At 44.3% G+C, this 20,894-nt stretch overlaps 1 protein-coding gene across 5 annotated transcripts; it reads right to left on the reverse strand.

Moving 5' to 3' along the window:
• Positions 1-2,423: 2,423 nt before the first annotated feature.
• NFKBIZ (NFKB inhibitor zeta) lies at positions 2,424-19,784 on the reverse strand. Of its 5 annotated transcripts, none has more exons than XM_082777943.1 (12): positions 19,446-19,784; positions 9,892-10,034; positions 8,953-8,989; positions 8,742-8,848; positions 7,861-8,624; positions 7,319-7,424; positions 6,841-6,987; positions 6,448-6,511; positions 5,683-5,852; positions 4,955-5,065; positions 4,674-4,841; positions 2,424-3,974 (listed from the first exon to the last, which is right to left on the reverse strand). In XM_082777943.1, the coding sequence occupies exons 2-12, from the start codon at positions 10,018-10,020 to the stop codon at positions 3,921-3,923; spliced, it is 1,857 nt and encodes a 618-aa protein (XP_082634069.1). In that variant the 5' UTR covers positions 10,021-10,034; positions 19,446-19,784; the 3' UTR covers positions 2,424-3,920. The 5 variants fall into 5 exon arrangements, with proteins under 5 accessions (XP_082634069.1, XP_082634068.1, XP_082634067.1 ...); XM_082777942.1 differs by lacking the exon at positions 19,446-19,784 and adding an exon at positions 10,412-10,745 and having other exon boundaries at positions 8,742-8,845; positions 9,892-10,031; XM_082777941.1 differs by lacking the exon at positions 19,446-19,784 and adding an exon at positions 10,412-10,745 and having other exon boundaries at positions 9,892-10,031.
• Between the last annotated feature and the right edge of the window lie 1,110 nt (positions 19,785-20,894).

Below are 20,894 nucleotides of genomic sequence, written 5' to 3' on the forward strand. Positions count from 1 at the left end.
ATATCCCTACTCGGACCAAAGCCAGAGTCTCTTTTGCCTCCGTTCCAAACAGAGAAATAAATGACATGCTTGCATCCAAGTCAATAAAAGCCATTCAGCACTTTCCCAGCACCGCAGGTTTTCAGGTAAATACCACTAGCCTGCTAAATATCTAATGCCACTTGCCCTTCACTAAAAAAAGATCATTTCTAATAACTATTCATATCATATTAGATACACACCAAAACTTCCCAGTATTATAGGGTAGAAAAAAAGTGAGTCAGTTAGGCTAAGTATGCTTTCTTGTGAAATTGCCTACTGAGTTTGAGACAATGAAATTAAGCTCTAGGCAGGTTAAATATGTTCCAAACACTTCAGTCTCCCCTCAGGATTATTATTTTTTAAACACGCCTTTTAAATGCCTTCAAGAACAGATCTGCAGCACAAGTGTCACTGAAAGAACAGCACCATTTGCTAAACACCTCTCACCAGCAGCCCCTTTTCTATGCCCTAGCACAGACTGAGTGCATGCTTATGCTCTGCCACCCTTAAGAGCCCAAGGTACTTTAGCCTTTGTTAGATGACTCAGTAAACAACACCCAGAAAGGAGTGCCAGGCAGTCAGATCCAGCTGATATGAAGGCCAGCATCTCATCAGCAATTTTTTTTTTTTTTTTTTGTGTAATCGCCTTTTATAAATAAAAGGGAAATGAAGTGAGAACTGTGCTATTGGGCTCCTCATACAAAAAAGGACTTGAGTTCACGAACAGTGAGAGGTACATTCAGATGACAGCATATTCAACACAATCTAGGCCCAATTAGTTGTTCACATCAACAGGTGCCATTTCTTCTTTGCATACTGTAACTAGAAATGCAATCCCATTTCCACTCTCCATCATCATTTCATAGTCTTATCTGCTAAACATTGTACAGCCTCTTTTCTCCATCACCTTACCTCAGCACCAGAGGCCATTTTTGAGGCCTCCAGGGACCACTTTTTACACAGAACAGGGGCAGACCAAAAGATCTGCTAGCTTTAACCTGAAGCACTCAACTGACCACAAGATGAATTCCCCAGATTTTCTTCTTATTAAAGGTGTGACTGCTATCAGTGGAGCCAGACTGAAACTGTCAACCACTAAAAGCATAACTAGAGCAAAAGTTCATAGTTCGCTGCACCATCTCATCCAAAAGAGCGTCCATTAACAAATCCCCAGGGGAATTAAGCACACAGAAAGCCTGTATGATCATAGAGTACCTCAGGTACCCCTCAGGTACCCCCCCAGCACCCTTCAACAGAAGGAGGACTGTTTAGAAGCCCTTCACAAAAAGGTTTTTCTTTTAGGTATCCACCCAGTTCCTCCCCGGATCAGCAGATATGTTGCTTCTACAACATTCTTCAACTATCTCAACAAATCACGTCCTTTTGTCTGTTGTACACTTGGTGCCTTCATTAATAGCCTCTGGCTCTTATACTGGAAGGCACAGCAAGCAGTTAATCCCAATCCAGTTTCTCTGGCCTGATACGATGTTTTATCTGCTGTCAGTCACTGCTCTTGCAGCTGAAGTGTCCTCAGCTACTCTGCTCCTCCCTGTAGAGAAGCTCTTCCACACCTCTGGGCCTCTTCCAATTCCAACACACTTTTACCTGAGGGGACACCCTACCTGCATGCAACAATTAAGGAGGGGGCAGGGCTTATACAAGTAGCATGGAAGTATTTTTTCTTCCTCTCAGTCCCTTTCCTAGGGACTACGTACCTCATCTGCTTTTTGTGTGTTGCTATCTCACTAGCTCAATGCTCAGCAAGCACTGTCTGTCATGACATTTCTTCTCCTGAAAGGTCATGGTCAACTCAGAGCCCACCCTTTTACTCATGAAACAAGGGCAGTCTTTCCAATGTGTACAGCTTTCACTTACTTTTAAATGGCCTACCACTTATACGTACACTTTTAATGCATATAGCTTTACTTGTACAGACTTCCATCAGCGCTATGTTTACTGCTCGAATCTGAGCTGTCAGAACAAAGAGCAAAGAAATGATAGGGAAAAGCTGAGATTGTCAGAACTGCTGTTCTTTCAAGTACATAGGGACAAAAGTAGCACCACCCAGAGAGGATCCTCTAAGAGAGAGGAATCAATTGGTCAGGTAAAAACCTACAAATTGGACGATTTAGTGACTATTAATTCCATTTGGGACACAGCTACCAAATACAGAGGCAATACAACCATACAATGAATGACCTGAAATGCCCTAGCACCAGCTACAAAAAAAAAAAAAAAAGCATCAAACAAGGAGTAAACAACAGGGGGGATGGAGAGGAAACTCCATCTCATACTTCACAAATGAACCTTCACCAGTCTCGCATATCACTGTGCTGTATCAGTTTTATCTCAATCTTGATTTCATCATCATTATTAATCACAGACAGTAACCACAATGGTGTTTAAGTAACATGTTTATTCAAACACAAGATACAGGAGACCCTTCAAGAAATACATCACAACCAGGCCTCAGAATATTAGATTTTTTCCACTTAGCTTGTCTACAAGACATACCTTGTCAAGACAGCAAAATCAGACTAATTAATTTGTTATGGAAGAGAACTGCGTGTGATGCAAGAACAAGTTAAGAGCAAAGACCATACAAAGAACATCCTGCTGGATTACAGCCGTGTGGATTGTTGACTAAGTGATGGGAGGCAGTTTTATCCAACAGAATACAAGTATACAGCATCATTAGAACACATTTTGCATTAAAACCCAGTAATTATTAAAAATAGAAAAACATTAACTTCAAATATTTGCTTTGCTATCTACTGTACCTATAAGGTAAAACCGTGAATGGACTAACTCTGCTTAGGAGGTGAGAAACACTAAGTCTCTAGAATTAACTAGAGCCCAATTCAGCAAGCTACGTAGGCATGTGCTGAAGTCCTACTGACACTAGTGAGGCTTGCACGTATTTAAGTATAAGGAACATGGAGTGATTTCAACATGCATCAAGAGTTAAGTACATGCTAAATATTTTCACTGAATCAGGATCATATTCCTTAAAGTATGACAAAATTATATACACTATGTAAGTCACAACATTTCTCCCTCAATCTACTGTCCTCTCAAAACAAAAGCCCTCTACTGCATACAAAAAAAGCTGATACAGTCCCCTGAGTAAGCATGGCTTTTCATGTCTTATTAACAAGTCCAAAAGCATGCACAAATCAGTGCTAGGGACAATCCATCTTAAATGCAATTTTGGTCTTCAGTCTTTAAAAATAACAGAATTCACCCGATTTGCACCAGTATTAAAACTCCATATGCAACTTGCAAGTTTGAGATCAGAGAAGATTTTTCTTCTTCAGATCATTCCCAAGCTATCAATAGATACTCAGAACTATACAGCTGTATAAAAACACCAAGGACTATGTACAATCCTGCACAACACATTGGAAGAAAGCCACAAATGTATATAAATAAAATTTTCTCTTCAAAAATACTTGATTTCTCTTGCACTTAGTATTTAAGTGTTATTAAAAACACAAACAAAAAACTCTGCAATGCTGTCATGTATCAGCCCTCTCCAGACAAAGATTTACTACTGTAGAATTATCCTTGTCTAGAACTTAGCTGTATGGCTGTTTAAAATAAATCAGTCTTGCTGTAGCTATGAAATTCAGATATCCATGCAAAGTTTCCACATATATGGGAAGAAAACATTCCCATTTGATCGGAAGAATTTGATTGTTGATTTGTTTTGTTGATTTTTTTTTGATTTTTTTTTAAAACTCGTACATAACCCACTATATGATAGTGAACAAAGTACTTTTGTTTCATAGAAACAACTAACATTTGCCAACACTAGGCAAATGGTCTATTTACAGATACATTAGGACTGCCTGACTGACAGTGAGTGTAAAGTAGATAAACTCCAAGAAACATGGAGTTTAAAATGGCGACGCTCTCTGCTGAATCGCCTTCCCTTTCAGGATACGTCTTATCTAGAGGAGAAAAAAAGACAAAAGCATTAGCATTTATCATCCTGAAGTCAGAAACTTAAAAACAAATTAAAAAATAATTTCTAGTTCTGCTTTCCTCATTTATCTGAGACTAGATTCTGAATTCAGTTACACAAGAATTGATCCAATTCTACAAGACTTGAACCAAGTAAATAAAATAGAATTACTGAGTTGCTTAGGTTATTAGCTCCTTAGCTCAAGGGCTATCTTCTTTCATGTACTTCAACAGCTCCTAGGAAAGAGCTATCTTCTTCATCTGCTATTCAGGCCTCAAAATTTTTATTTTTGTTGCTGATCATAATTCGTAACATGATCTTAAGCCATACTGAGATCAACATGAAAAGGCACATTACCTCCCATATTCCTCAAGGTTACTGAGAAAAATAAACTCTCAATACTAGTTTGACATAAAAAGCTTTTGAGGTGGGACAGAAGAAGCTACAAATGAAATCTACAATTTCAGGTCTTTGCACATTCTTTCTGATCCTAACATTAAAACCAAAAACCTCTGAAGAAAAAGCCGTTTGCTAAATCTTTTCCTTAAGTTGCAACTCAAAACCTGAAAAATGTTGAGAAGAATATAGCTTTTGGGTTGGCAGTGGGAGGATGGGAGAGGAGGGTTTTGTGTTTTTTTTTTTGGTTCTTGTTATTTTAGTGTGTTGTGCTTTCTTTTTTGTTTACCTGTTCTCCTACAAGGCCATCGGGAACCAGGTGAACTGGCTGCTCATTTTCCAAATTTCTGGCACTTGGATCAGCTCCCTTTCGCATTAGCAGGCGAACCGCATCCAACTGACTCACCCGATACTGCAGGCTAGCAGCCACATGAAGTGCTGTGTTGCCATTGTAAGCCTGTAGAAGACAAATACCATGAAGAAATGGCAGGGGCAAGAGTTTCAGGACACTTATAGTGACCAGCTCGCATACATTCCAGATTATATCTGCACTCAGGAAAATCACCATACCTTCGCATTAACGAAAGACAGGCAGTTGGGCAGCTCCAAAAAGAGACGAATGAGCTCCAGGTTTGCTTCTTCTGCTGCCAAATGTAAAGCTGAGCGACCACTTTTGCGATCCTATCAAGAAAGGAACTTTTAGTTTCACCTATCCAGGTTGAGCATGCAGATAAACAAAACAGAGTAACGAGAGTGTTGAACAGAAGTATTTATACTCAAAGTCAGTCTGAATATATATTTTATCATCTAATGAACAACAGACCACACCTCATCTAGCAATAAACTTACATAGCCAAAAAAACAAGTGTTATACCAACTAATGATCTGCCCAACACTGATCTAAACTGGACAGGTAGCAGCATGTAATTAGAATGTACAGTTTAAGAACAGGGTATCATCAGCACCCTATTACTACAGATACCTCAAAATGCTCCAAACATATTCTTACTTTTAAGACACAACCAATTGCAACTGGTGTAGCATCATTCTTAATCCAGAAATTAGACTGTGACCTCCCTTTTCCCATGGTTCATTTGCATTGATAATATCTTGTTCTTAATAAACGCAACATTTTCATTCCACTTGAGTAAATTAAAATATAAGTTGCTTAGGAAGCTTTCAAATCAGTCTACTTCCTCTGTAATAAGTGGGCTGAGATGTAGCATGGGATAAAGGGACGTGATCTGCTTCCCTATTTTCTTGGGATCTGACACCTTACAGAAAGCTGTTTTACTCACTTTTGCTTCAACAGAAGCTCCCATTTGTATCAGAGTCTTAATGGTTTCTACCAGGCTCTTGTTTCTCAGCAGAAGCTCCTGAACCTCAGGAGAGTGAGGTGGTTGACTGTTTTGCAGCTCATGCAGCACAGCATTATGGGCCAGAACAGCACAGTGCAGCGCTGTCAAACCTTAATTTGAAAAATAAAATCATCATTAGCAAATGAGTGCAATATAGAATTAGTAACTGGCTGCTTGTTTCCACATTTCCAAGCGATAAGGACTGCTCCTGCATGGCTCAGGATTTGGGTTGTGAGTCAAAGAGTTAAGTACCAACTTATGGGAAGCAATCAGCTAGCAGGTAAGTAAAGAATCTCTTCTCATATACTTTGTTAAAAAAAAAAAAAAATCTATTTCAGAACAAGTTACTGCATGGAAAAGACGATCAATTAAAGCAGCTCTCTGGTGCCAGAGATTCTGCATTCTCTATCCACTAACACACCACTGGCACTCACAGATTTTAAACAATAACCCATTATCATCTAGAGTCTCTGCGCCAAATGTGTCAGTCAGTCAGAGGGAAGAAGGAAAGATCCCAACAGGCAGAGGATAACCATGCTTTTATCTGACAAATATGCCAATCATAACGCAATTTCGAGTGTAATTGCCAATTTCAACCTGGCAAAGCTATACCCCATTTTATTGCTTTTCACCCAGAATTAGATTCACATATAAAACACTGTAACGTCCAGTAACTTTGTAAGTCATAAGCTCCAAACTACTTACCATCATAGTTCGTTGCCTCAAGGTCCACATACTGATTGCTTCCCATGGCTCCCTTTTGGATTGCCTACAGAAGTGGGAACAGGCATATGTTTAGGTCTACCCAAACCACATACTGCTTCCTCAAGCTTGTATACAGCCTTGTTGCAAAGTTGCAATAAATAAAAGCATTAAAAAGAAACTTTTTACTGATTTCACATAGCAGAGGATTCCACCACATTACTCCAAAAACATTGGCAAGAACCTTAAAAGTCAAATTCAAGCTCACTTTAAATCACACCTGTCGAGCCCTGAGACATATCTACAAGGCTACAGAAAGATAAGGGGAAGCGTGGTGTTTTCGGAATTTTCTTTAACAGCTAATACCAAGTTAAGAGCTACAGTAGGGCTTCTCACCTGAAGGACCTGGGCATGTCCCTTCTCAGCACAAACATGCAATGGTGTTCTACCCCAGCAGTCTGTGGTGTTGACTTGAGCCCCCAAGCTAACCAAGTCCTGCACAATGAGATGCTGATTGGCCGCCACAGCAACCTGAAAAGCACTCTGCAAACATTGAGAAGAAAATTTCAACTATTAGTCATATGATCTCTAACAGGAAGGAGCAACTAAAACAAACACAAAGCCTAGCTAGCTACATGGTACTATTTAAGCAGTGATTATGAATACCAGGAAGCCAGGACAAATGAAGTTGAGCGTATAGTTTTCCCAGCTCAAGGTGATCCCAAGAAGTATTAATAGCTCAAGGTTAGTATTAGTATTCAGACTAAATCTCGGGGTTAATATTAAATAAGCATTTCACCACATTTTCCTCAAGGTCCAGACATGCAGAGCACTCAGGTGCACAGATCAGGCGCACAGACATTGGGAACCTCACCTGGCCATTGTGCTCTTTAATATCCAGCATATGCAGAGCAGCCATTTTCCTTGCGAGAACGTAGGAGAGTGCTCGTCTGCCCTGGGCAACAGCGATGTGAAGGAAGCTGCAGGAAAGAGGGAAAACAGTTACACAACCATACAACCTGGGGCTCAAATCACTACAGAGATCCAGAGATCGTTATGGGAAGGGTGCTATACTGCCAGCTTCAGACTTCTGGGTGACTAAGACGGGAACACAAGCACCTTCCTCCCAAGGTAATTTCAAACATCTAAATTAGAATCTTTTTCTCTCAATTTACTAGATAAAAATCTAACAATAAGTACCTGAAATTAGATGATACAACTACCTTATCTACCAAATGTGCTGCAACTGCATGCATCACAGCCCATCAGTGAGACCATGATTACCGAAACCCCTGCGCTCATGACACAAGCACTGCTATCAAACAGCTTTCATTAAAACCCAGTAGTCCACCAAAACCTGAACAGAAGTATTCCCCAACCTTCTACTTGGGAAACACTGAGATAAACAGCACTCACGTGTCTCCATCAGAGTCTTTTGCGAGAAACTGGTCTTGAGAGATGTTAGCCAATTTGTTTTCCTCCTGCTCCACTTGCCACTGAAAAAATGACTTGCCCAGCTGCGTTGTGTTTCTGGCAACATTTTGGTGTGGTAGCGAGACATTCAAAGCAGCCAAAGAGATGCTGCGCTCAAGACTACCACAGATATTATTGGGAGCCAAGCTGAAATTCTGAGCATGGGAGCTGACATCAGACTGCGGGTGGGCACTCGTCAGCGGCTGGAGGGGGGCAGAGATGTTCTCCGAGCCTTCAGAATCATTGAGGAGGGAGGAGAAACTTTGTGGAGGGCAATACTGCAGTTCATGGCTCTCAAAGGTATTTGGCTGGTAGCTGGGAGACTGGTCACTGGCAGAAAAGGGCCTGTACTCCAGAGATGCATCCGAAGTATAGCTCTGTGACAACTCCTGGTTCTGCGATGAAGGAAACGGGTAATGCTGGGGAGGATCAAGCATATTCTGGGAGGTGTGATCCTGGAATGCTTGGTACTTCTGGGACGGGGAAAAAGTCTGTGTTCCTGGACTGTCATGGTATTGCTCACCAGGCGAACTGTGACTGGAGACACCGTGCAACCAGCTAACCTGCACTGTATTCAGAGAAACGGGGCTCGACTCATTCTTAATGTTTATAATGTTCTGGAGCAGATCAGAACTGCTGTCATGCTTTGGTTCGTTTTTATGCGTCTCCTCCATGCTATCCATTGAAGTCGGTGTCTGGGGTGGCGTCTGTCAGAAAAAGAAGCCAAACAAGTACCAGCAAGTTAGAGGCATTATTTTAGCTAGCAGTTTTTGATTACCCAAAAGAAAACAAAAAGCACTAGAAAAAAAATAGTCCAAGCTTACCAGGAGGTGTGGGTGAATATTAGCTTGGCGTTTGAAAGAAGGTCCATCAGAAAGGAGCTCAGGAGCCTTTCTTTTGCCACCGTGACCCAGGATGCTCTTCAGCTCTGCTGAAAAGAAAAGGAATTTACAATCCACATGGAGATTACTCCTACTATCTACTTTTAAAATATAATTGTAGAATATATAATATATACATGTATTTTTTTCTTACCTGTGTACTGTTCGTAGTTCACCAATCCTCCTTGTGCCTTTTGAGGAAAAAAAAAATCCAAATTATCCCATTATTATAATGTTATTTCAGTGGGAAAATAAAAGAAGACAAAAACAGAGGCTTGCTTCTATAAATAGAGAATATACCTTAGAATAAACCTAGTAACATGGCAATGTAACCCTAATTTAATTGCTTTAATTAAGGTTAGAAAACGTAAAGAGTTTTATGGAACTGAAATGAAAACCGCCATTTTTCTTTAGGCTTTTTAAGCTATTTGTTAAAATACCGCAGAACTCAAGAAAATCTAGAGACAGACAACGTCCTTAGTGAGGTGTCAGGATTTTTCTTAACGTAAACCTGCCAAGTTTACCTCTCTCAAATGCTGTAAAGCTTCCTATGCAAGAAATTTCCTGTGGCAACACTCAGCTAGAAAGCTCAAACAGGATATTGGAAGATTAAAGAGGGTTTTCTTTACAAACATTTCTTACACCTTTCTGTTCCTATCTTTCCAGATTGGGATACGCCTTTATGCTAGAGGAATGCAGCAGCACCACAAGCTGCCAAGTGATTCTCTTCTGGAAAGACTCCCTGCTCTTAAAATTCATGACTTCAGAGTTAACAGGGGATTATCACCGTCTCACAACACGAACACATCTTGGTCCGAACTCCCTTTGGAAAATAAAGCTGAATAAGAACATTTAAGTGCCTCCCTCTTCTACAGTAAACAGCCTCACTAATTTCCTCCGGCTCTGTTCTTCCACCGTGTATTGAAAGGGAAAAACAATGACTTCATCCACATCAGATAAAGCCGTAAAGTTACTTCTACCACATTCTTACTGTTATCACATGCTTTTTTTTTTTTTTCCCCCTTTTCTTTTTTGCCAGCTTCAGCAATCATTAAGCCCGATTATGTCAGCCCTGGCACATGCTCTTCGTTACCTTGCAGTCCTCCGCGGCGGTGCCCGAGGACATCTGCTTGCTGCTCCTGAAGTGCAGCAGGAGCTCCTTCACCGAGTTCTTCACGCGGACCCCCTGGAAGGGGCCCCTGTGCTGCTTTCCTCCCCCCATGTGCTGCTCCACTGCTGGGACACGAACCGAAACGCCGAGATTAGTGGTTAAGAAGTAAAACAGGGGAGAAATAAAGACAGGAGGAGACACAGTGATGGAAGGCGAGGTAGAGCCCTGCGTCCCGTCCGCGGCAGCGCACTCCCCTCCGTGCCACTTCCTCCGGCTGAATCACGCCGGAACCTCCCCATCGCAGCGCCAGCTGTCGAAAGGCTGGAAACCACCCCAAAAACCGGCCCTGAGGTCACCGCTCCCTCCCGTCACCCTCCCAGGCCCTCTCAGACGCGGGGGTCTCCTTCAGCCCACCCCAACACCACCCCCGACGGCGGCCGCCATTTGCTCGCCCCCCGCCCGCCCCCCGGCCGCCATTTGCTCGCCCCCCGCCCGGCCGCACCTTGCAGAGCGGGGCGGGCGCCGCCCCGCGAGGAGTCCCGGCGGCCGCCGCCGCGGCTGCTGACCGACAGGTCCGAGTCGGAGCCCGGCGAGCCCGGGGCGGAGTGAGCCGGCGAGCAGCTGCCCTCGCTGGAGTGCGGCGAGGCCCCGTAGAAGTACGCCAGGTTGATGGGGCTGCTGAGGGCGCCGGCGTCGCCGCCATCGGGCGCCGCGTCGCGGCTGCTGTCCACGATCATGGCGGTGCCGCGGGGCGGCGGGCGGCGGCGGCGGAGAAGGGCGGCGGGCAGCGGGGCGGCGGCGGCGGCGGGCGCGGGCACGGCCAGGGCTGGACGGCAGGGCGGCACGGCGAGGACTGGGGGGCGGCGGCCGCGGCGGCCGGGCTTATAGCGGCTCCTCCCCGCCGGCGGAGGCGGGGCCGGGGCCGGGAGGGGCCGCGCTTCCCGTAAGGGCGGCGGGGGGAGGCGGGACGCGGCCGCGCCCGGGGCGGGGACGGGCAGGCAGCGGGTAGACGAGGCGGCCCCGAGGGAGGGGGGCGGGCAGCAGGTAGACGAGGCGGCCCCCAGGGGGTGGGCAGCAGGTAGACGAGGCGGCCCCCCCGACCCCAACCCCAACCACATTCTCTGGCACAGCTCGGGGGATTCAGCCCTGGGCCGCCGCCGAGCGTGGAGCAGGCATCGGGCAGGCCCGGAAAATGTTTGTTTTTCAGGTTGCAGCAGGCTGCTGTGAGGCAGCCGGAGCCCGGCAGAGAGGAGTGGGCAAGGCGCACGGTGCCAAAACTAAAGGTGGTGAAACTGTGCGCCTGTGACAAATGTCAACAGCACCGGTGACTTCTGACCCGCATTCACCAGGGAGGCTTCCCCCCATCTCCCAAAAAACACGTTTCTCCTTTCTCATCTACCACCAAGGTCATCGTCTTCTAAAAAACAAGCGTGTGTGTTTGTCTGCACGACATTGTGATTAGGATGTTGTTAGCACAGTGGCTGCCCCCAAAAATATGCAGTAAAACAACACTGTATTTCTAAAGCATATTATGTAGATTGGAGGTCTATAATTTAGATTATTATACATGTTTTAATTGTGCTAAAAAACATGGGACAGGTGCAACGTGAAATTATATTAATCAGCCATGAGGAGGCAGGAGGGAATTATTTTGTATTATTCAAACATTTCTTCCCTTGTCAGGTGAAGACAGGGTTTCACTTGGAGTTATCTACAGCTTCCTACTCCAGAAAGCTGTGTGTGCTTTTAAGCCATAGAACAAATTTATGCAGTCACAGTAAAACTTGCAAATGTGACGTATGAAGGCAAGTCAAACACTTCATTGTGCCAGAAATAGCATAGTCTAATAAAGGTAAAAATTCCTTTGTTACCTAATCAGCAGCTATCTCCTAACTGAGTGTTCTCACTGATTTCAGTGAACCTCTTTATGCAAGCAAGGATCTGTGAAATCAGGCAGTATGTTTTAAACATGCGAGAAGATTGTTCTCCGTTGTTCTCCAAACCTTAGATCTCAATTACGATACCTTAGCCTTAGGTAGATACTTTAAGCATTTCCTTGTTAAAAAGCACTTGCTGATCAGAGATGCCTTAGCCCTTGAATGCGCTTTGTGCCCTCGGTGACTGATAGGAGGATCTGTAACACAGCTTTCTGCAGGCAGATCCGTCTGGATCTTGTCTTCTTACAACCAAACAACAACACGAATCCGAGAAGTATGTAATTGAAAGAATTAGATTTAGTGCTGTAGCTGTCTGTAATTCCCTTAAAAATGCCAAGGGTAAAAATGAATGTCAAACCAAAAGTGTATTCCACGCATTTTAATTCTACTAGGTCATGGAAGGCCCTCAGAACACATACAGGCAGGGATGAGCAACATCTTTATCGTTGCTATTCCGTAATCATTTTGGAACTGATTAATTGAAGATTAGCCTCTACATATAAATAGAAAATATTCTGTAAAACAATTTAATGAGGTTTTTACCTTAATGCAAAGGGGGTGTGGAATTTCTTTTCTGTTCTGAAGTTTCAACTCTACTGAAGGCTGAACTGTTGACTTGCTTTCATTTTACTAAGCAAAATCCACTTCAGGCAACACTCTGATACCTTAACTCATGGTTGTTTCATCAGCAAAATCTTATTTATCAGGTCTTTTGACATAAATCTTACTCCCAGTCAAAGCAGATTAGGACAAGTCTAATTCCACCAAACTCTGTAACAAAAGGCTCTTTCAAAAATACACACGCCCATGTTGCACAAGATGAGCTGGCTCCCAGCAACCTCATAACTCTCAAAGTATTCCGTGCAAGTTACTGGCAAATTATTGCTACATTTACAAATTGTAATTATTAATGCTGCAGACCTCGAACGTTTCTTTTGGCCCAAACACCACGTAACATCCACAGTGACCAAAAGCCCGGCAGACGTTTTCAGCCTAAGAAAATTCCTCCCGGGCAGGGTAGCGACCAGAAGTGCTCGTCACCTCTTCTCCTGCCGGGAGAGCTGGCAGAGCCTGTACAGACAGCCACAAGCCAGGGAGGAGGGATGTCGGCTGGGAAGGAGCTGCAAGGGCGCAGCAAAGCAGGCAGTTTCATCCTCTTTTGGCTGAGGGTAATGCAGCATAACCCGGCAAGCTCCAGAGCTGATGTCTGAGAGGCCTGCACAGAGGAGGATGCCTCAGCTTGCCAAGCACTGGCCTCGCAGGTTTTTATTGCGCCATTACATATACTGCGATGTATCAATAATGCCAACTAGTGGCCAATATGAGCAACATTTGTCCTGAAACCTGTCTTAAATACACCTGCAAATGGTGACATATGTTTATATCCATATCTCAGACCACTGCAAAAATGAGACACAAAATGTATTTGTTTTCAGACCAAAGCCTCAGCTTGTTAGCTCACTGCAGAATAAAGCCTGAACAAGTATTGTTGAATTAAATCTAATCAGTCTTGGTTAGGTTATACCAGTACACTTGATAACTGGAACAACTTTTATCACTGCTTTTGGGTGTATGACTTGTGCACACCCAGGAGCTACTTCGGAAGGATCTGAAAATTCAGATTAAAACAACAAAAAAAAACACTACTGTCTCAAAATTTGCAGTCATTTGTCTGGGGCCTCTCCCTTCATTGCAAAAGTCGTAACGGTTGAAAGACACCTTTGAGTTTTGCTACCAACTAAACATCTAGATTAATCAGTTAGGTCTCCATTTTGCTATCCTGTTGAGAGCCAGCACTGAGCAAATATGCAACAGAGATGCTGTACTGGGCTCTTCCATCCATTAGGCCTGAAATAACTGTATCCTTGGCACAAGGAAACAGCTGAGCTGCTGCCTTAAGTTGAAGTAAAATCAAAAAGCCTCTTCAGTGCTTTGGGGATTTTCTGTTAAAACACACTTTCATTATTTTCAACACCTTTTTTTACTATAACCATGAGGTATTCTCTCATTTCTGGGTCCTCATGCTGGGAACAGCATTTTAATAACGATAACATAAATTGAGACTGAGGGAGAAACTTTTCTGTCCAGCTTTCAACCATCTCTGGTTTATGCTTTCTGACACAAGCTTTACTGCCTGAGCCAGAAGGGGAAGGGGACTTCCAGGCCATATTGCGAAGTGGCAGGAAAAAAGATGGAAAGAAAACTCCCACAGAACTGCCTTAACGTCACACAGAGAAACAGGCGTGATGAGCCCTGCAAAGCCCCGCGGCACAGGTAACAGAGGAGGTACTGCGCACTCTCTGCTCTGAAACATCTAGGCTTCAAAATTTAGGCAGAGGTTTGAGCATGCTTGCAAATACTTCCTCTCAACACCCTGCATCACCCGCTATAGCTTCAAATGGCCAATCTAATGAAGCTAGCCTCTACTTCTGTATGGTCAAATGATGCGGCCCCACAGTTTACTCTCATATCCCAGTCCCAGGATTGGTAACAGTGCACTTATATGAGCTCAGTTCTGGGATCTCTTACAAAGCAAAGACACCAGCTCCCGTGGTTGAAACCTGGGCATGGTTTGCTCTGGGACTGCTCCCTAGAGTTAGTGTGGGCAAGGCTGTGCCGGTTGCCTTCCTCTATTTTATATTACTTTCCAAAAAGATGTCCTTCCTCATCTTCCCCCTCAGAAAAATCCCCTCGGAGCTGTAGCTCCAGGTCACACATGCAACAACATCTTGTTTTAAAAGCAGCACAGCATTGGCCATGACACATTATTTCAAGCAGGCAGAGTTGAAAAAAAAAAAAGGAAAACATGTCCTGAGGAGGACTCTGAAAGAGACCACAGCAAAGGGTTACGCTTTATATATTTGGCCAGCCTGCTGCAGGGAAAGGGCTAGCCTGTATAGCATCGGTATGCCTGCACTGCTTGGTCCTGGGGCACGTACTGGGCTGAATGCAGCAACCGATGTGGTCTTCAAATAAATAAACCCATAAGTGAATAAATGAAGCCCCAAAAGCAGAGCTTTGCCTTTACTGTGTGTAAGTTGCCTCCGTGACTCCCAACAGAGCAAGGAGCACCAGGAGCGTGACAGCTCTCAGAGCAGACCCCAGTTTGGTGGGTGTGGGAGTGGGCTAAACTCTCTTCAGTCTGTCCTAAGTGGCAGCACAGAACAAGGGCGAGCCTTTAGGTAAAGTGGCAGAGCACAAACTACTAGTAACAAAAATTTGGTTTTGCAACACACTTCTGGAATTGTATGACCTTTGTGGTATTTCTTAAACTGAAAATAAAAATGGTAGTTTATAATCCAGTTGCTTAATGCAAGTGAATATTTACTGTATGGATGTCAAATGTTGCTTCTTCTCAAATTGGTATAATTAGCCTCCTGCTGCAGACTTTGAGTCAAGGTGTGTGAGCACAGCTGCCACACCTCTGTGTGCTAGAAGCATTTCCATGCAGCACACAGATTCCAGTCCAACACAACATCGAACTTGCTTTTAGAACAGCATCAAGAAAACTGGAGATAAAAGCTTCATAACTATTTCAATACTAAAGACTGCTCTGTAGGATCAATAAGTGTGTTTGCTTTAACAGCTTAAGAGACTACCTGTCAGCAAACTGGAAGTGGTCCATGACACATTTTTGCTCTAAAAGCTAGTACAGAGGAGCCTGTGTCTGTAACCTGTTCGCTATACTTGTATTGCTACATTTTTCCTCAATGTTGGTCTCCAAGACTACTGTTCTAGGATTAGCCTGAACTTCAAAAGGGAGCATGTATAATTCTTCATATTAAAGGAAAATTCAGACTATTTATTTACCATGTATCTTTTGGGGCTTGCTGCTTTGATCCAAAGAATGCCCTCACTTCGGCTGTTTTCTCCCAGGTTGTTTGATATTCAAAAAAAAAAACAAAACAAACAAACAAAAAAAAAACTTAGTTGTTCTTAAATAGATTCTTCCATACTGTGTATATAAAGCAGCTGAAATCAGTACGGAGAAAAATAAATGCCAAACACAGCGAGTACTACAAAGCTGCACAAGTTGATCTGATTTCTCTACCAGTAAACAGTCTCCCTTTACACCTTATATTTGTGGACATTCCTCTCAACATACTCACTGCCCTGGTTAGTCATGTTTTCTCATAAGCTGCTCTATCTCATTAGCTCATTACCACCTTGCAGTAGGAACTCATTGCTAAGAAATACACGCACTGCTGATGTCACAGCGTATAAATATGGAGCAGGATGCTTTTTCCCCATAGCAAAGGACAACGTCACATGTCAGCTGGAAAGGATACTGGTGTGTACATAGATGAGGTAAATAAATGCATGTTCTTGCCTCAAAATATTTTGCTTCTTACAGTATCCCAGTTAGAAAGGGAGTTAGTGCTGTTTCTCGGTGCTGTTGAGGAGCCTCATCACAGGTCTAAAGATGCAAGCATGAGCTTCCCTTATGTGTCATGCTGAAGGTCTTTTCCCTTCTAACTCAGGTGACCAACCTGGGCCAAAATCTATCATTATAACCCCACAGTAATGTTTATTGTCTGCTCTCAGAGACAGGAGCTTTTGCTACAGCCACGACAGTGGGTTTGTCTCCAGCGGACTTCAGTTTCAGTCTTTGTACCTTCCACAAACTAGGACCACTTCAATCCCCAGTAAAACAAAATCATGTTCTCACAGGGAATGCAGAGATGTCTCCCAGAATGCAGCATCGCCATTCAACTCTTTAGTACAGGAAAAACCGCTTTATCTTAGTGAGACTTGAACCCAGAAAAATAACATTTTTCAAACCTCAGTTTACCCAGGACCCTGCATTTCTAGTCTCTCAGTTTTTAGATAGTAATGGGTAGGCTATCCGAGGCTAAGGTTACCATACAACTAGGCTTCCCAAACACGTTTTTCTGCTCAAAAAAATGTCGTCCAGGCAGATTTTGAAACTTTGTCCACTTCTTGGATGCAGCAACCAGTCACACCTACAGCACAGTAGGTCCAACTGGGCTGACACCTGGCCAAACATCCCAGGCATACCGACAGCATGCATGCAAGTCAGCCGTGCTGTAGTTGTGCTGCAAGGTCAACACCTGCAGGGAGCCTCAGCATTGATTTGCACAGCCCTACACAGCTTACACACACGAGCATCTACTCAGCCCTAGAGAGCGTATGGGTGTGCAGGAAATCCCAGGCAGAAACAGGGCAACACTGAGTGAAAGACGAGTGTTAACAATGCAAAGCTTATTGGAGCACGTGCCCTTGCTATTCGCATCTTGTGTCACGACCTTGTTTCACTATGGTTTTCATTCTACAGATTTTAAATGCCCTTTGTTCAGACTTCCAGTTACTAGAGAAATCCCGGCTTTCAAATCACATGGCTATCTGACCTCAGGAAAGTCCTGAAACTCAGCTGTGGAGTTGTCCTCCATTAGTCAGACAAAAATTCAATAAACAGGAAATATTTTCACTTCAGAAAGCACCTAAACCAAGGCAGATAAGTCAAATTTGACTATGGTAAGGAAAATTGTTAGGTTTATTCCAAGCAGCAGTATAAAAACTCCTGGTGCTTGGGATGAATTGCAGATTCTAGGGCAGGTTTTATCCTGAGATACATGTGTGCAATCATCTTCAACCAGGACATCACCGCTATCTATGGGTCAGAATTTGCTACCGCATGTCTCAGCATCATATGTCCTACACTTGCATAAACAACATAAATATGAAAAATAAATATCATGAAAAGGATACTAATGCCATGCCCTTCTTGCTTCTACATGCTTGACAGCCAGTTGCTACACATTTAGAAAGAAATCCATGTCAATGGACAGTAAAGACAAAAAACAGTAATATTTAAATGGTGCAGCACTTAGCATAAAATATCAAGAAATTTGAAAATGAACCCTTTGATTCAGTGGGGCATCATGCAAAATTGTCTTCCCACACCTTGGCTCTCTCCTTCGGTTCTCAGCTGGGGAGACGCACCGACCGAAGCCAGACACATCCTGTCCTACAGAACATTGCTTTTTCACAGAAGCTAAGCCGTGGATTTTTATATTTCCTTTTAATTTCCTGCCAATTTCTTACAAAGAAAGCAGAACTAAAGGCAGCTCTAGTTTCTGCCTTACCACCCATTTTGTCTCACGAGCATGTGACTGGGAAGGCAAAAATCAGGCCCATTTTTTTTGGCAGCATCATCAGACCTGAATTTTGCTGCTCCCTATATCCCAGGCTAGCAGCGAGGCCAGGCCCAGAGCAGACAGGAGGGCTGGGGCCACCCGTGCCACCCTGATGCTCCAGGAGGCCAGGGACAGGAGGGATGTGCCAGGAGAGCAGTGTGCAGGGCCAGGCTGCTCCATGGCCCAAAGCAGCCCAGAGCTTCACCGGTGGCCAGCCCCAGGCACCCAAGGGCATTTCCCACACACACACGCACCCTCCTCCTTTCGACTTCCATTAAATGCAAAGCGAAACACGTGGCTTTCCGTAAAGAAAGTCAATAAAAGGCAGCCAAAAAGAAATCGATTGCCCCAGGATCAAAGCTGATACCAGAGTGTAACTTGGAGCAGGAACACGGCCTTATTCCCCATGTCCCTAGGTGATGTTTGCCTCCAGACTGGCTGACGGAGTGTCCAGGGTACAGCCCTTTCCCTGCTCCCTGTGTGCCTCCAGGCAAGCCACAATGTCCCAGCTGAAAATACCCACATGCCATACACCAGCCTCATGTGATGCTGTGGTACAGCCATACCCCAAATTACGGTAGTCTGAAATGCAGACCACGTCCTGTTCTGTGCCAGAAGTGTAGCACCAAGCTGCCTCCCATCCCGGCAGGTGCAGGCCCAGGTAACGGATGGGGACGCTGCGATAATCGGCCCCACGTGGTAAGCCAGAGAAACCCTCATAGGGTGAAAAGGAGTTCACGGTTTGGTTTATTGAACCGCTTAGCGTAACAAATTCTGAAGTGAAGTTTGGGTTCGTTAAACTTCTTTTCATTCCCACAGAGTTTTGCTAAATTACAAGGAGGCAGGCATAGATCCCTATTTTTAATACACATTTTGCTGTGCTGTCACCCTCTGAATGCACCACAACAATTTTACTCCTGTCCCATTGAGTCTGGGCAGGGTGGTGTGCTGGTGATGCTGTGCTATCCCCAAATTACCATTTAGCAGCCAGAAAAGAAACTGTAATCCAGATACACAAAACACCTGCTTCCACTGAATGTTTCTTCCATTTAATGCCCTCACAGCTTCGCTTCCCATCCACCCTAACTCTTCAGAGCTTTAAACCATCCCATGAAAAAGAGTTTATTTCAGAGAGAATCGCCCAAAACATCCAGGTTGGTTAGAGATAAAACCTGTAGCTAGTCCCACTTGCATTTCATCCCTAGCTCCATTGCGGGCTTTCAACAATCTCACCACTCCTTGTGGTTTCTCCCCTCACGTTTATTGCCCGTTACCTTCCCAAAAAACAGCCATTCTTCCACACCCAACCCCAAAGCACACATCAGCAGACAGAGCACAAGCCACTTGCAAGGCTATTAGGAGTGAAAACAATAAAAAGAAACCCATGTAGTTCCAATAATGACATTTTTTAAAGAATAAGGCAAGTAGAGTAATAGTGTACCTTCATGTCTGACGAGCGAAGTTAGAGTTAGCTCTATAGAAAACAAGGCAGCTCCTTGCACCCCACTGGCAACTGATCGTCCCTTATGGCCCCATCTGTGTGAATGACTGAAAAGTTCCTCTGAGGTTTAACGGTATGAAACAGAGAAGCAGCAGCAGGGAAACTTTTTTTTTTCCCTCCCACTTCACAAATGTCCTGCTTACTCTGGCTTTCTGGTCACGAAACAAAAAAGGAAAAAAAAAAAAAAAAAAAAAGACACCCCAAGTTGTCCCAAGTTTATTGCACCTCCAGGCTGGGTGCCCACGGGGTTGGTTTTTATGGCAGCGGCTCAGGCACCATTTATCTTTTGGCCGCGGCTGACTGGGGAGGGCCGGGGGGAATGTTATGACATGTGAGGGGAAGCGGGAGGGTGGAGGAGGGCGGTGTGAGAGTGGCTCCCTGGACTTTTTGTGCAGGGTGGAATTTCCCAGGCAGGGTGAGCCCTGTCAGGGACATTCCCCTGCCAAAGAGGCTGGCAGGAAACCCCAGGCTGGCGTAATGCTGCCAAATAGGGGCTAGAAAAATGCTGATGCGAGCTTTACGGCAAGCGCAGTGAAAGAGGTCTAGACAACAACGGGGTGAACAGAAATTCACAGCGTGCAGCCCTGCAGGATTTCTTTCCTGGTATAGTTGGGTTCTCTTCCCTGACCAGCTTCTGTTTGCAGTACTGCGGGTACATCCGCAAGAAGAGTTTTTATAACTCTTTCCTGTCACGGCACTACAGGGTGATCTGGACAAGGGAGTGCCTGTGCAGCAGTCACAAAGAAAGCAAGAGAGTGTCCTGTGGGTTTAGGACAAACAAACAAAAAACAACTTCAGCCTTCATTAGTCAGAGCCCAGAAAAACATCTCACTTTGGACACTGCCTGGATTTCAGTGGGATTTTGCCTTCGGAAAAGCTGGGATGAGTTTCACAGAAGCTAGCATCACCTACACTGTGCAAACTACACAATCAGAAGCCTGATTAAAAACAACAACAACAAAGTATTTCACTTAGTCATAGATGCATCAGATGTAAAACAGTCATTTGATTCAGTAGATACACCAACCCTCAGAATGGGAAAAGTTCCAGGATTTTTTTAGAAGGATGGGGGCTCCACATGACTCACCCTCGCCTTTTGACTCCTTTCACCAGTGGCACATGCCAGGATGTCTCATGGCTATTAAACAGGGCAAGCAAGGGGAGGACATCCAGATCTGAGGGCAAACATTCCCTGGCTTCAGTGCTTTTCATGAACCTTTCCCAAGCAGTTAGCACATACTGTTACCAACAAGGTAAAAACACTTAACCACTTATCCCTCTGCCCTGTGCATCCCCAGTGCCTGCTGTACTGGAATGTCAGTGTTCAAAAAAAAATAAGAATAAAAACCACCATCAGGCACTACCCCCACCTTCCTCCTGCCTCACCAA

The sequence above is a fragment of the Aythya marila genome (assembly GCF_965140915.1).
Source record: "Aythya marila genome assembly, chromosome: 1".
Classification (NCBI taxonomy): domain Eukaryota; kingdom Metazoa; phylum Chordata; class Aves; order Anseriformes; family Anatidae; genus Aythya; species Aythya marila.

Coding starts and splice junctions, on each gene's coding strand:
- NFKBIZ (XM_082777939.1), bottom strand. CDS start 10,646: ATGATCGTGGACAGCAGCCGCGACGCGGCGCCCGATGGCGGCGACGCC. Junction 5,853..6,447: donor TGAGGCAACGAACTATGATG/GTAAGTAGTTTG, acceptor TTTCAAATTAAG/GTTTGACAGCGCTGCACTGT. Junction 4,842..4,954: donor TGTCTTTCGTTAATGCGAAG/GTATGGTGATTT, acceptor TGTCTTCTACAG/GCTTACAATGGCAACACAGC.